The 15,530-nt window shown below is 36.4% G+C and overlaps 1 protein-coding gene across 15 annotated transcripts in view; it reads left to right on the top strand.

Annotated features, from left to right (window-relative positions):
• VTI1A (vesicle transport through interaction with t-SNAREs 1A) overlaps positions 1–15,530 on the top strand; it is a 374,999-nt gene that overhangs the window by 80,711 nt on the left and 278,758 nt on the right. For 11 of the 15 annotated variants that reach the window (XR_003677511.2, XR_003677510.2, XR_003677512.2 and 8 more), the window contains 2 exons: positions 2,133–2,153; positions 6,978–7,062. Coding sequence is in view for 10 of the 15 variants with exons in the window: in XM_024121377.3 (XP_023977145.1) it covers positions 2,133–2,153; positions 6,978–7,062 (106 nt within the window). In the remaining 5 variants the exon portion in view is untranslated. The remainder of the gene's footprint in view (positions 1–2,132; positions 2,154–6,977; positions 7,063–15,530) is intronic. The other 4 variants (XM_024121379.3, XM_055080971.1, XM_028481266.2 and 1 more) reach the window with 1 other exon arrangement.

Consider the following 15,530-nt stretch of genomic DNA (forward strand, 5'->3'; position numbering starts at 1 on the left):
AGACCATCTTTTGTTTACTTGAGTGAAAACTCTCGAACTAAAAAAAAAAAAAAAAAAAGATAAAGATTAAAAACCCTCCCATTACCTAGCTTAGCTACAAATCCGGTGTAAAGCTTGGATGCAGCCATGCAGCACAAACAAGATAGAACGTTTTTTGTTTGGAACCTATTGAAAAAACAAATGGGTAGCATTTTTAAACACTCATTGATTATGGCAGGGTGGTATGGCCCAAATGGTCCCTATTGCTGAAGAGTAGTTTTAAACTTTGGCCCTTTAAGTATCATAGTCAACTGAAGAATGGTGCCCCCAGAAAGAAGAAATAGCTGTGCGATCAATTCCAAGATCAGCTCTTTCTGAGAATTAATGTTTGCCTTTTTCTCTCATGATGTTTGGGTAGCAAAGAGAAAGATTCCGATATATGATAGGCCAGGTATCTTAGTTTAGAATTTTACTTCTTCTGGGGAAGAATTGTAACTTTTCACATGAAATGATGAGATGCTTGACTCATACACTCGGTGGTTGTTGAGATAATGAGTGTATTAATTACAAGTAATGACAACTTCATATATATTTTTGGAAGAATGACATTAAAAGTTTCTTTTTCAGTAAATGCACTGTGAGGTATTATGTAATAGATTCTGTACCCTTTTTATAAGTTTCATAACAGATTTGAAATCTCATTCTTTTGTACTTGAAATACTTTTCAAATAACAAATGAAATAACAGAGTAAGCTGGAATGCGTATTGCCTTCCTTGAACTGGAGACAAAAACAGCATTAAGCATTGAGAAATCTGGGTTATCGTAAACATGATACTTTTCGAAAGACTTATAGTGAGCAATTCATGGCATGTTTCTCCCAAAGCAATAGTTTAATTTATTGGCCTGCATATGTCAAGTGTTATAACAGATGTTACAGATATTTGGATGCTTAAAAATTATCAGTTGTAGACCTGAATTGCTGAGGATGCAAATTTCAGACTTAGAATGTGGTTTATAGTCTCTTACAGCATAGGTTTCCGTTTCTATTCATTGTAGAAACTATGGCAGACACCTCAACTATACAATGATATTTGTGGTTTAGAATACAGTACTGTCTCTGTCTCTATCTCTGTCTCTCTCTCTCTTCCACACACACACACAAAGAGTGAACCAGATATATGGTTATATCCATTTTCTAGTTTCTAAAGAGTTAAACAACTTGTTTTATCTGTTATATTTAAGACAAATGAATATTCTATAGAGGAGAATCAAAATGTTATTATAGAAGAGTTTACTAACAGGTAAAGAGTGGTTTGGGATTTGACTTCGGTGAAAAGAGACTGCAGTACAAATGCAGTGAGAGAGCTCATTGCTTTCAAACGGCCCAGTTTACAAGATGAATAAAATTGAAAAGTGAAGAAACTTCAAAAATTAGAATAAAAACACAACGTGATTTCAGTAGCCTCTTAAGCAAAACAAAAACCTAAAAATCAGCTCTGATATATGCAGTATTTCTAAGGATGGTGAAATATTTTCTGATACTGCGTCCTAAATATTATCTATCCTGGCATGCTTTATTCCCTATTAAAATAATGTTACTTCCAAATGTGATCCTATTACTAGAGTGGGTACAAGTATGACATTAGCATAACAGTTTGTTGTTTTAAAATACTTATTGGGGCAAAAGCATGAACTATTAATCATTTTCATTTGGAGGTAAAACCTGAAAGCAGTTGTCAAGATTCAAAATAGAGAAACATCCTGAAAACTTGTAAATACAAAACCTCTTCAGTGGTGCATTCTTAGAAGAGAAGAACAGTAAACTTGTTTTCTTTCTTTATAATATAGACTTCTATGAAGTCGTTCCCCTTTATTTCATGATGGTGTCTTAGATGTACTTTAAAAGAGAATTTCACACTATTCTCTTTGTTTAATGTGACAGTGTGAGAAAGTGATCTTTATTCGTTCAAAAAACTCTGCATGTAGTCTATGTTTAGGTTCTTTTAATGTGTTTGTCTGTGATTTTTAAATGCTAAACATGTAAACAGATAAATTGTCAATGTTAATTCTGTATCCTGTCACACAACTGATCTTTCTTTCCTGCCATTTCTCTTCTTTTTATCTTTTTTTTTTTTGTGCATTCATGTTGCAGTTGATAAAATTACGTGAAGAGGTGAGTACTTCCTAGCTTGCTTTAAAAAAAAAAAATCTGCTTTTCCCTATAAAATTGAGTTTCTAAATCTGAAGTAAAATCTTTAGGTTTGTTTTTCCAGGAAAATCTACACATAGCAAAAGTATTGATTATATTGCTAGAAATGTTCTCTCCTATCTTTAAAAAAACAAGTACATCCTAATCATGCTTATCACAGTGATCATTGTTGTTTGCCAGCTTTAGAAGAAAATTCAGATTTTAAAGACCAAAAAAGGGAGGAAAAATAAAAGAATATCTTAAAACTATACCCAAGCGTATTTTTAATGTAGACTGACTTCAGTTTTGTTTTATTCATATTGGTTTCTCAAGGAAGTCAATGTGATTAAACATTTTTTCCTGGCATTCTGATTTATTTTACTAAAAACTGTTTTTAAAAAAACTCCTTTCTCTCAACCAAAATTCTTAGGTTCAGCATTAGATATCATGAATCTATTATCCTTTTGAGGAAACACACATATGTTATAAATACCCTACTAGTCTGTGTACACAGATACCTAAGAATAGCTAAAGCTCTCCTCATTGTTAAACACTTTGCTTTTTGTAGGAAATAGCACCCAAGTGAGTTCTCACTTTTCTGAGTTTGCTGGTCTGTTTCATAATGCAGCTTCAGACTTTTTTTGTGGCCAAGCAAATATTTACAACAATGTTGATAATTTTATCCCTGTATCAATGAGGGATGCTGAATGATTCTGTATATTTTTTTTTAAATTAGACCATACTTATCAAATATGCTTTGCTCTTTTCAGAAATAGAGTAGTAATATTTTTTACTTAGTGGGATTGAATTTTGTTACTTTTATATTAGGGCATAAAATAATGGCCCATATTGCAATTTAAAAATTGTCTCATTGCTTATAATAATCAGAGTCCTGTGAATTATTTTCAAGTTTAGATTGGCTGCATTGATTGAGATTTTCCCAGAAGTTTTTTTTTAATTGGTATGTCATCATTCTCTAGGTGATGTGAATGCTAATTTAGAGTTTTGTAGAGAGTGGTTTTCAACAACTCTTCTGATTTAAGGTGCATTAGTGATGTCTTCTCAGTAGAAGTAATAATGATATATAAAATGAAGGGTGAAAATACACAAAACCCTCACCCTCCAACCTTTTTGTGTTTTTTTTAATCTTCCCTGCGTGGAAGCAGATGTATATACTAAATGAATATTATCAATCGCAGTTTTGATGTGAGTGATATGTCAACATTATTCTTCTGCAAGACAAACTGCTTGTATGTGTTTGCATATGCTCAGGCTTAGGTGAAGAATCTGAATTTTCAAATGTTAATGCAACCAACAATAGACTTGAAAACCACTGTATGAAGAAACTACATGAAGCTCTTGGCCCTGAATTTAGCAGTGAATATAATTAATAAACCCTTGTGCCTTAGTACCATCAGCATCGTTGACAGAAGATTTAGTTTTAAGCTGAATTGTATGGATTTAGTCATCTTAATTCTATAAGCTGAAAACATCACATCTGCATTTCTTTTAAAATATGTTTCATCATTGTTTTATGGCTTAATTCCTTTGTTGTGCCTATAGCAACAGTTTTATCAGTTATGCTTCTGGAATGCATGTTTCCAAAAGTGTAACCTGAAATGGAATTGTACTTGGAAGAGTTAGATCACTCAACTAACAGAATAGTATACTCTGAAATATTCTTTTAACAGTCTTTGATGTGGGTGCAGCATTGATATTTATAGAATAGGTTGTGGTGATGACACCGTGTTGGTACATGGTTTGCTCCAAAGTGATTGTTTCTCAGCCAGGATTCTCAGAGTAATCAAACAGTGAATGTACCCCAGATTTCTTCCTTGTATCTATCCTAAGGAGACAAACACTCCTCTGCTTCAAAATAGGATGTTTCATTGTGTTTTTTTGGAAACAAAGTATTCCCCATCCGTTCCTTACGATGCTCTTTTGGGGCTCAGTTCTGGAAACAGAGCATCCTTGGAGGCAGGCTGGTAGTGCATAGGGAGCTGAACTGGTGTTGGCTATGCCGAGCTCTCTGTTTGAATCCTGCATCTCCAGCTCTCCATGTTGCACAGCTCCTCACACAAGTGGAGCTGTGTCTGAAGCTTCTGCACAGCTTCACTTACCTGCTTTGAAAAGGGCTGAGAAGAGGGTGAGAGAATGAGTTTGGGATGGAGTGTGGGGGCAAGTTGAAAGCATCAGTTGCTACTGTAGTGCATTTCCTTTCATTTTCAGAGACCAGGGCAATGCACAACTAAGGGGACGATGTAAATAGCACAGCTGTTACAAGAACTTGATTTTAGCTTGACTTAAGTGAAGCGGTTCCAAAATACAAAGTGAGGTCCTGCTGGAAAGCTGCTGGTAAACTGATAGTCCTCTTGTGTGCAGATTTGCTCTGGTAAAATTGAACTGTCCTGACGAAGAGTTATTTAGGAATATACCTTTATTCCATTATTTAGGAATATACTTTTTTTTTTTATAAAAAGCTCTCTTAGAAATTTTGCTATTACAGCCATATACTGAATAAGCTGATTTGACTCCCTTTCGTGGAATCTCAAAAATCATTCTACATTTAAACACTTTGTTTCCTACATTTTATATTATCGTATAATTAGACTGTGCATTTTCAGTATTGAGCTTTGATTTTTTTTTTTTTAATCTACAGTAGCTAAATATTTTCTTTTAGTTTAGGGATTTCATCCAATATGAAAATGAACCAAAAATCTTTGTTCTGTTATTCTGGATTAAAATTCACATTTACTCTTTTTTTTTTTTTTCACATTTACTCTTGATATCACAAATCTGATTATCTTTTTAGAGAATCACCAGTTTGAAATCAAGTCCTTTGTTAAGATAGAAAACAATATTCAAAGAAGGGAAGAGCAATCCTCACCCCCAAAACCTGCATGTAGTGAGAATTAGGAATAAGAGAGCTACTTTTGACAAGCTGAATAAAGTGTTTAATTTTATTTAAAAATAGTCATTAATGCCAAACACATAAAGCTCCCCTTGCTTTTCTTTTTCTCAATTACAGCCTTGAGTGATTTTGCGTTTTCATGGTATGCGCTTTCCTTCCTCCCTTTTATTTATTTAGCACTTTTTTTTTTGCCGGCGGGGGGGGGGGGCGCAGTTTTTCTCTTAATTTCTCCACTGTATAGTAGACGACTCTATTAATTATTATAGACTGTTGTTGCAGCTTTCCTGACCTTCACATCAGGTCCTATCTCTCTGTTCTAAATGCATTGTTTTAATGATTCTTCCCCCCACTCCTCCCAGCACTTCCCCCCCAAAAAAAAATTTCAAGGAAAGCTTTGATGTGGCTTTAGCTGCCTCCAACGTCTGGCCGCATCTCAGATGTGTCACCTATGCCGGGAGGGAATAAGGAAATCACGTTTTGAATGGTAATGATAACATACTAATCACTTCCTTTCTTTGAAGATGGGAGCGAGATATTCTGTCAGCATCCCTGGCTGCTAGAGCTTGGAGGCACTGGTCTAGGTGTATTAGCTTAAGTGTGCATGTCAATACAGCTTGCATCTCCAAGATCCATGGGGGCTCATTAGAGCAAGGTGGATCGTTTCGCTCGACAGCCACTCAGATAATATGTGTGGCACCTCCTTTTTTATTATTATTAGAAAGCATTTCTTCGGTTTTAAATGACATCTGTCAACAACACAAAGTTGGAGTTATGGCTGCATTTTTTTCTTTCTTTTTGACCAGATACCAAAACTGATTTGAAGGGGAAAGTACTAATTTATACAAATACATGTGTGCATGTACATACACGCGAATATACAGTTACACATATTCTTATATTTCCAAGTATCCAGACATACATGCATCTGTACACACATATGCACACACACACACACGTTTCCATGGGCGTGCACACATTCTTATCCATTCACAACCATGATTGGCTTGTTAATATGTTTTATAAACCTGAATATGATCTAGTGTATGATCATTTAGCTTTAAAAAAGAAAAGAAAAGAAAATCAGCCTTAATGTAGAAAAGAAAGTTTAGAGGCTGAGGATTTGGGGAAAATTCTCTAATTTCCCCCATCAAATGTAATAGAAAAGAGTATATATAAGTAGTATCATTTTAGTTCACAGTCTAAAACACTATGTGTCAGAAATTCACTTTCAGTCTAGTGCCATATGTCTGGGAATATTTGGGAATAAATCCACAATTTTGTACATTTGTGTGCATGGGGGAAACATGTGTCTCTTGTTTCTTAGTGGTTGCCCCGAGTGGTCTTAGAACTAGAACCGCTGTTTAGTATTCTGTTTTAGTAGCATACGTTGTTCTATATGGCATCTTGCTGTACATCTAAATTGAGAGGCATTCTCTTAAAAATAAAGTTTCTGTTTATAAATTACTATGTGTAGGAATCAAAGGAACAAGTGAGTTTTTTTTAATGATTGAATTTTATAAAAAAGAAATACAAAATAGGGATCATAGATCTATGCAGATATCTCATAAATCTACTTCTGCTGAAACAGTAAAGATCCAGTTGGTTCTGGTTTTCATACCTTTCTCAGTGTTTTGGAGTAAGATTCATTGTGGCCACATACGACATGAATCTGCCTTTTAAAACAAAAAAATAGATGGTCCATACACGATTGACTGAAAAATCTGTTCATTGTCATGGTTTGTATAAAGGAAGATTTGCTAAAAATTATCTATAATGGGTTGTGATTCCCCCCCAGCCCCCGAAATGTTAGGGCATTACGACGGCATTATTTTTTTTAAGGCAAAAAAAGAACGTTGTAGACGACCGTGTGATTTTTTTTTTCCCTTTTTCTTTTTCAGAGGGCACATCTGCTCGATAACACAGAGAGGCTGGAAAGGTCATCTCGGAGACTAGAGGCTGGGTACCAAATAGCAGTGGAAACCGGTAAGAATTCTGAGAGTGAGCAAATTGTCTTGCTTATGCACAGCAGTCTTCACAACACATGACATTTCAGGGAAACTTCAAAGGAGTAGCAGAGACAGCAGCCCGAGATGTGGTTTACATATTGGGGAGACAATTGGGAGCTTATTTGCGCTTATCTTTTTTCAAGTTAAAAGGCATGACATCTACTGAAAACAGTTCCTGAGGTTTAAAAGTATACATCTGAAAAGAGATGGAATATTTTGTCTAAATTCTACATTTGTCTTAATATGCGGTTACATGTTGTCAGTTTACCCACCCGCAATGATTGCTAGCACACGGTGCTGTCTCCAGTTGTTTGCTCCTTTACGTTTATTCACGTATGTAAAAATTAACATTTTAATCAGTCTAAATGATGTGAACCAGGGGAGAAGAAATACCAATACCAAGTTTACCTTGCTTGTTTGTCCTCCTGTTGGAAATGATTCCTAATGATCCCATATATATATATATATATATATTTTTTTTTAAACATGAACAGAGCCTGTAATCAGATATGGAAAAAAAAAAGTCATGATAATTTTATTATGTGTTAGTTAATACTGTCCAAACTTTCGGGTTGAATTAACACTAGTTACTAATTTCAGAAAATGCAGCCCTATTTTGACTTCTAGGACGAGTCTACTTAAAATAGACATGCTTTTTCTTTATTGAGGTTTCACGCAATGAGTGTTTTTTTTACCTAGTAAATAAATATCCATTAACCCCTTTATACTTATCAGTTTCTTATTATTTAGCTATTTGCAAAGTATAGATTGCATATCACCTATTTTATATATTTGTGGTTACCGCTTGCCCCATATATGTACAACAAAAATATGTGGTCAACAACATTTCCATTGATTTTTTTTTAAATTTAGTGTTATAAAAAATAATATTTATTTTGTAAGAGCAGGTATAATGAAAATGATCCCAAATGATTTATGAATGGCCAGTGTTTCCCTTGCTTGAACTCATGGCTATCCTATATTGGCTGGCTTATGTGATGAATTCTAAGAAATCAAATAGAATGAGCACAAATGCGTTGGCATTATAGTAATGGTGAGAAAACTGAAGAAAATCATCAACCCTCCCAGATTTTTTAATAGTATGAGCAGCCCTTCTTTCTGAGGTTATTGATAGATTGGCGTTCTGCCCTGATTGGAATAAAAGCCAGCTTTCAATTGTTCTTTTATTCCTTGGGCTCACCTTAAGAAGTGACTGTCCTTACAAAGAATGTTGATAATGAGCAGCGCCCTGAACGTGAGGTCAAAGGACCAGCCTTGGGTTCTGGCCCTTGTATGTGTGACCTTAAGCAAATCACATAACTTCTTTTAGTCTGTTTCTTCTTCAATAGAATGGAAATAATACTGTCTGTTGCAGAATATTCCTACGAAATGATAGCATAAGTTAAAATAGTTTATACACCATAAAACACTATATAAGTATTATTATTAATGTGTGGTCATTTGATGACATACAGGCATTTATCTTTCATAGAAAAAAATAGCATTGTGATTGAAGTTTGTGTTAAAGGAATTTTTAAGAAGTGTTATTTTGGGGAATGTGTCACTATACCTGTTGAACATCAGGGAACCTTCTTTGACAAAGCATCCCATTGGTGAGCCTCTTTCCACAGGGGACTGGGTTGGGTTGGGGATATTCTTGCTATGACACTGATCACTGGCCATTCATAAAAGAAATCATTAATCATTTGGAATGATTTGGCTGATTGGGCTGCCTTTTCTCTTTCACAACACCATTCATGTAGCACCCTCCCAAAGCTGAAGGTAATCAACAAAGAGGATCACAGATTCTGGAGGATCACGCACTGATCAAGGTTATAAGGTCATGATTTGATAGTTATTCCTTTTGGTGTGTACTAAAATGTAACATCAAACTATCAATACAATCAACATGGAAAATGCCAATTTAAGAGTGTCCCCAAAAGCAACCTCAGTTCCCTTGGACTTTTTAGTAGAATACAATGGTAAATTAACTCTAAAGTTTTATAAAATTAGATATTTTTATGTTTTATAATACATATATAAAAGCCTGGGAACTTCTCACAGACTGTAAAACCAAGTCTAAGAGGAGGAATAAGAGTGGGCTTTGTGGAGGTAAAGACAGATGTGGCACACACCTAGACAGAAGTCATCATGATTCATTTCCTTGGATGAGTTTGAAAGCGGGTGGAGAAATGAGAAAGCAGGCACAAAGCATTTTTCCTGCCCTTGCTTCTTACTGTAATGTGGGGGGAAAAAAGTAATTGTGGCGGGCACCATGTTGCGTCTCCATTTCTTGCTTCCCTGCTAGCACTCAGCCTAGTTATATCCAGTCAATCAACAGCTCTGTGTTTGTGATGTAAATTTATGATAGTAATAATCTTGTTACAGTATCAGTAGAGGAACAGCATCTTTCAAAAGGAAAAACTTTTAGCACTTATTGGTTTCTCCTTAAAGACTGTGAAATGCAAGAAGGCATAGATGTGGAAGAGCTATGATGACTTTTGAAGCAGCACAAAAGAGGGAAATGGTTTGCAAGTATTGGTCTAAGAACTGGTTCTAGACCACAACAAGAGTTTTCATCAGTCCATAGCAAAATGAGAGGAAAAAAGTAAAAAATAGTGATTTTCTTATAAAGCAAACGTCATTAATTTGAAAAACTACACGTTTTCTGAGATCATGTTTTTCCTATTTTGGGGTGATAAAAGAAAGGATAGTTTTATGGTATGACAGAAATAGTAGGTGGAAGTTATATATATATATTTTTCTTTACCTGGAGAAATAACAAAATTGGCAACCCTATTTGGGCCCTTTGAAATGTTTTTTGAAATTTTACTTGGCCACAAAATATAGGAATTATTGTCTGATGTACTGAATTGGAGAAAGAGACAGCAATCCCATCCTCTAGCCCTGCGATTAGTCAGCTGTGTGACTTTGAGGAATACTTAACCTCTCTGTAATGTTCTTTTATTTGCCAAATGGAAACCTGACATCAGATTGTATATATCCCATAAGGTTGTTACAATGTAAAATGAGGTCATATATATTCAAGTGCTTAGAAAGCAAATAGGGCTCTGGAAAAGTCATCATTTTTATGTTTTCATCAGCATAAGTGGTTATCTCTGAAAATTATTGGCAAAAGATTTTGACAAAAATCTGTAAACTTTTCTTGATGACCATTATTGGCAAATATCATAAAAGACATTTTGATTATTATATATAATCAATTATTTGTGGAATAGAATAGAAAGCATATTGAGCGCTAGTATCTTTCTAGTAAATAATAAAATTCATCTTCTAAAATTCTTGAGTCATTTTTGACATTTTTAAAAGTTATTTTTTCAAATTGGCAGTTATTGTCTCTTTAAGAATAGCTGCTGAACAGGGGGACTCATGTCCAGAATGTACTTGGTCTGAGCAAATGCATCAATACATGATTATTTCTAAGCGCCATTTACACCTTGATATATATTAAGTTTAATACCAGTCAGGTTTCTTCCTTGGCTTCCTTTCTATTTGAGAAAACTGATGAGGTTACAAGTTAATTGAACAACTCTACTTAGAAATGAAGAGACAGATGGAAGAATATATGATAGTGAACTAAAGAGCTGATGCTAGGACATCTCACTCTGAGACTGACATCAAGAGGCACAATTATCAGACTCATTAGCAAACTTCCTTGGGAGTGACCATCAAAGACCAGACACTCTGGTGGTTGTATGAGCCATTGACATGATCCAGTTTAGCATTTCTTATAAATTCTTGTCCCAGAATCTGTGAATAAAAAGTGACTCTTTCTTTTTTCACCTACTGTTAATAGTCAGATATGACTCTTAGCTATGGTGATACCTATTTTGTTTGAGGTCAGGGCATTAATATTTAAAAACTTTGGGTCATCTGCCCTTAATGCTGAAATTATGATTATTTTTTTCTCTGAATTAAATATCCCAGAGTTACAATAGGCACAAAACTAATGGAAGCTGTATGATGAATAAAAGAAATAGGCTGAAAGAGAAATTATACATGGACAGAAATGCAAGGCTCACGCTCTTCTTTCAGTATGTAAACAGGTAGTTTAAGATACTCACCACTGTCCCAGCCTATACTCTAAATGGGCCCAGTGCACCTGGCAGTACATCTCTGGAACCAGGAGAGTGTTTGTCTACAGTCAGTAGCTTCACATCTTTGAAGCGTGATCTGCACCATTTACCAACCTTGCTTCTGCCATCCCCGAGTATCCAAGCCTTATGGGTTTGCACCCTTTCTCTCAGTCGTCACTTCAAGCCACCTAGTTCTGATGTCCCATTTGGTCAGTGATCTCTCTACAACTGGGTGCTGTGCTTCTGCCAGCCTTCCTGCCATGAATAAGAGGTGCTCCATCCTTCCCCAAGGGCCCCGCAGGTTCCCCACCCTGGACTAGCGATTGGACATATGTAGACATCATACAGTGTTTATTGAACACTTAATATGGGCCACACGCTGTTCTCAGTACTCTGTATTTACCATCTCTTTAATCCTTACCACAAACCAAGGTACAGAGAGATTAAGTTATTTGCCCACACTTTTTTTTTTTTTTTTTTGTGGTACGCGGGCCTCTCACTGCTGTGGCCTCTCCCGTTGCGGAGCACAGGCTCTGGACGCGCAGGCTCAGCGGCCATGGCTCACGGCCCCGGCCACTCCGCGGCATGTGGGATCTTCCCAGACCGGGGCACAAACCCGTGTCCCCTGCATCGGCAGGCAGACTCCCAACCACTGTGCCACCAGGGAAGCCCCTGCCCACACTTATTAATCGAGCTAGGAAATAGTACAACCCGACTATCTGGTTCCATGCTGATTCCATGCTCTTAACCAATAAACCACACTGAAAAATGAATGGGCCCCACATACCTAGATGACCACATACCAGAGTGACCTGTTGTAGTCAGAATAAGTCATGTTCTCACATCTGTTAAGTTCCTTTTCATATACTTTCTTCAGAAACTAACTATTGAATACTGTGTGCCATGTGCCAACATCCCTGTTCCCAGGTAGCTTATGTATCAGAACAGGAAGGAGCTGGGAGCAGGATGAGACAGACATTTTTTTAATTAATAAATAAATGGACAAGATTATTTCAGATGGTGGCAAAATGAAGCAGGGTATGAAAGAGTAGCTAGTGAAGTCTGTCTTGGGTTAGCTAGTCAGGAAAGACCTCCTAGACAAGTGCCTTGTAAACTGAGTCTTGAACTGCACAAAGATGCCATTAGTAAGCACACGTGGGGCTGATGATTCCAAGAGGAAAAAGCAAGCACAAGGGCTCTGAAATGAGAAGATGTTTGGGGTGTTCAGGCAACAAAAAGAAGATCAGTGTGGCTGAAGCAAAGTGAGCAATGGGCGTGGTACACAATTAGGTTAGAGCCACGTAGGGTGAGATTTTTATGGGGCCCCAGGTGTCTGAATTTGACTTGTAGGGTATGATGCCATTGGAGAGCTTTCAACAGGCAAGTGGCCTGATCTGAATCACAGAGGACAAGGATTGTAGGGGAGGAGTGGCAGAGGAATGGGAACAAGGAGACATGTTAGGAGGTATATTATGATAATCCAAGATTTAGTCCTTTTACTAGTTGAAAGGAATGGAAGGATTGGATGGTGAAGACGCAGGAGAAATTATAGCCTTATTAAAAGTCATTCAGGAGCAAGGAGCTTGAAATTTGTCATTAATTTCCTTAACAATTGGCATGCGATCCCAAAGATTCTTCCTTGAGGATATCCCCAGAACAGATGGGGACTTACTAGTCCTTGTACCTGGTAGGGCTTTACACAGACAATGGCCAGTCCATTAGTCTGGTGGTAATGGACACTTGTGATTATAAATCTGAGCTTAAAACCAAGTTTATGATAATATTTTATTTGAGGAATAAAGATGATGATACCTATTTTCTAGAGTTTGTGAGAGGCATAAATAAAATAATGTATATAGAAAGATTTTGTAAATTGCCTCACAAAAGTTTTTTTTTTTTTTCCTCTTTAGAAATCTTTACTTCAGGTAGGTTCTGAGTATTAATATACATTGTCACTTTGCTTAATTTTGTATCAGTCTAAAGAGAAATGGGTTAGTTCCATTCTACCCAAAGTGGGGCTTGGGACCAGGAGCGTCTGTATCCCCTGGGAGTTTGTTAGAAATGCAGCATCTTGGGTCTCCTCAGATCTACTGAATCAGAATCTGCATTTTAACAAGATCAGCAGTGATACCTGTGCACAGTGAAGTTGAGTTAGAAGTCCTGTTTTCAGTGTTAGTTTTTCGTCTGTGTCTGTTTGAAATGGATAAGTCATCTCACTGAATCTCATATACATGTGTATATATGTATAACTACACGTGTACAAAAATTCAGGCAGGTAGCTTGTATTGTTAACACCTACACTCCCTGTGAAATACAGGTAATAAATATGGCTGCGTCTGCTAATATTGGTGATATTGGATTTGAGAATTGTCAATTTAGGAGCTATAATAATTATTTATCTTACCTTAGTTAGGCAATACTTGGCAACAAGAATAGCTAGTAACCTATCCAGTAAGCCAAAAGGGACTACATTATACCACTTTATTTTTGTCAAAATATATTTTCCCCTATATTTAACACCACTTAACATTTTTTTTAAAATAGCACGTTTATCACAATTTCTTGTATATCTTGTTTTACTAGGGAAATGCAAAGGTAGATTTTCTGAGTAAGAATAATACTAATGTTATGTATTTATAAGTTATTTTCATAAAAGAAATATTTCCTACCCAAGTCTTATTTGTTATAGAATTGATACAGAAGATTAGTCCATTTCTTTTTTTTTTTTTAATAAATTTATTTATTTATTATTTTTGGCTGCGTTGGGTCTTCGTTGCAGTGCGTGGGCTCCTCATTGCAGTGGCTTCTCTTCTCGCAGAGCACAGGCTCTAGGCGCAAGGGCTTCAGTGGTTGTGGCTCGCGGGCTCTAGAGCGCAGGCTCGGTAGTTGTGACACATGGGCTTAGTTGCTCTGCGGCATGTGGGATCTTCCCGGACTAGGGCTCAAACCCGTGTCCCCTGCATTGGTAGGTGGATTCTCAACCACTGCGCCACCAGGGAAGCCCTAGTCCATTTCTATTTGAGAGTTTCCTTGGCAGTCCTACTTCCTTTCTATGATGATTTTCTCTCTCTCTCTCATTTGTGTGTGTGTGTGTGTGTGTGTGTGTGTGTGTGTGTGTTTAAGGAGTCCCATCATCTAGTTAGGTAACACATTCATCACCTCACATGTTTATCTTTTTTTTTTTTTTTTTTTTGGTGAAAACATTTAAGTTCTACTCTTTTAGCAAATTTCAATTATATAATGCAGTGTTATCAACTATAGTCACCATATTTTACATTAGATCCTCAGGCCTTATTCATCTTATGGCTGGAAGTTCTGTACATTTTTACCAAAGTTTTTACCCTTTGAGGTGTATTTTTTTAAATATAAAATATGGATTTTACTTCAATTTCAATATTTCAATACTATGTTATAGTTACCTAATTTTAAGCTGCAGATACTTCCCATTTTAAGAATATACTTCCACAGGCCTATTTTATGTGCATTAAGATGATTTTTGCTTTATATGATTACCTCATCAAAATCTTCATTCATTTGACCAAATAGAGAAACGTGAAGTACTTCTTTTTCTTCTGGAAAACAGATCTTAGAATTACAGCATTTTTATGAGAATTAGATAATTTATGTACACCACTGTTTCTGTTTCTACTGTGTCTATGTCTTTTTTTAAGAGTTCATACAGGAAAAGCAGTCAATAGTGGTATCAGCTTACATTTTTAAAAACCAAACAAAATGTTTCATGTTCAGAACTTATTTAAAGAATGTGAACAAATGCATTTAAGATGTGAAGTGCCTTCCTTTGTACCTTTAATTGTCTCAAAGCCTTGGCTGAACTATTGATGGAGTTTACCTGAGCCTTTCATGGGGTTATATGGGGATTATGGAGTATGATACTGCAACTTTATCATATTCTATCTTTTGGCTCTTGATAAAATATTCTTATTTTAATCAACTCACTATAGAACTCACTTAGAAATTTTAGTCAGGTTTGGAAGTATCTATTGAGACCATGTTTTTACCAAACCAAAAGTCAGTCATTTTCTTTATTTTTTCAGGAGTTTCTTGCATGTCTACTGACATTTTCTTATTCTTCTCTCTCTTCCTCCTTATTATAATTAATCTTCTTTCTTCTCTTCTTCCCCTTCCTCCTTTTCCCTCTAATTCTTTTCTTCAAGAAGTATTTTGAGGGCTTCCCTGGTGGCGCAGTGGTTAAGAGTCCGCCTGCCAATGCAGGGGACGCGGGTTCGTGCCCCGGGTTCGGGAGGATCCCACATGCCGCGGAGCGGCTGGGCCCGTGAGCCATGGCCGCTGAGCCTGCGCGTCCGGAGCCTGTGCTCCGCAACGGGAG

This window comes from Physeter macrocephalus, chromosome 20 (genome assembly GCF_002837175.3).
Source record: "Physeter macrocephalus isolate SW-GA chromosome 20, ASM283717v5, whole genome shotgun sequence".
Lineage (NCBI taxonomy): Eukaryota > Metazoa > Chordata > Mammalia > Artiodactyla > Physeteridae > Physeter > Physeter macrocephalus.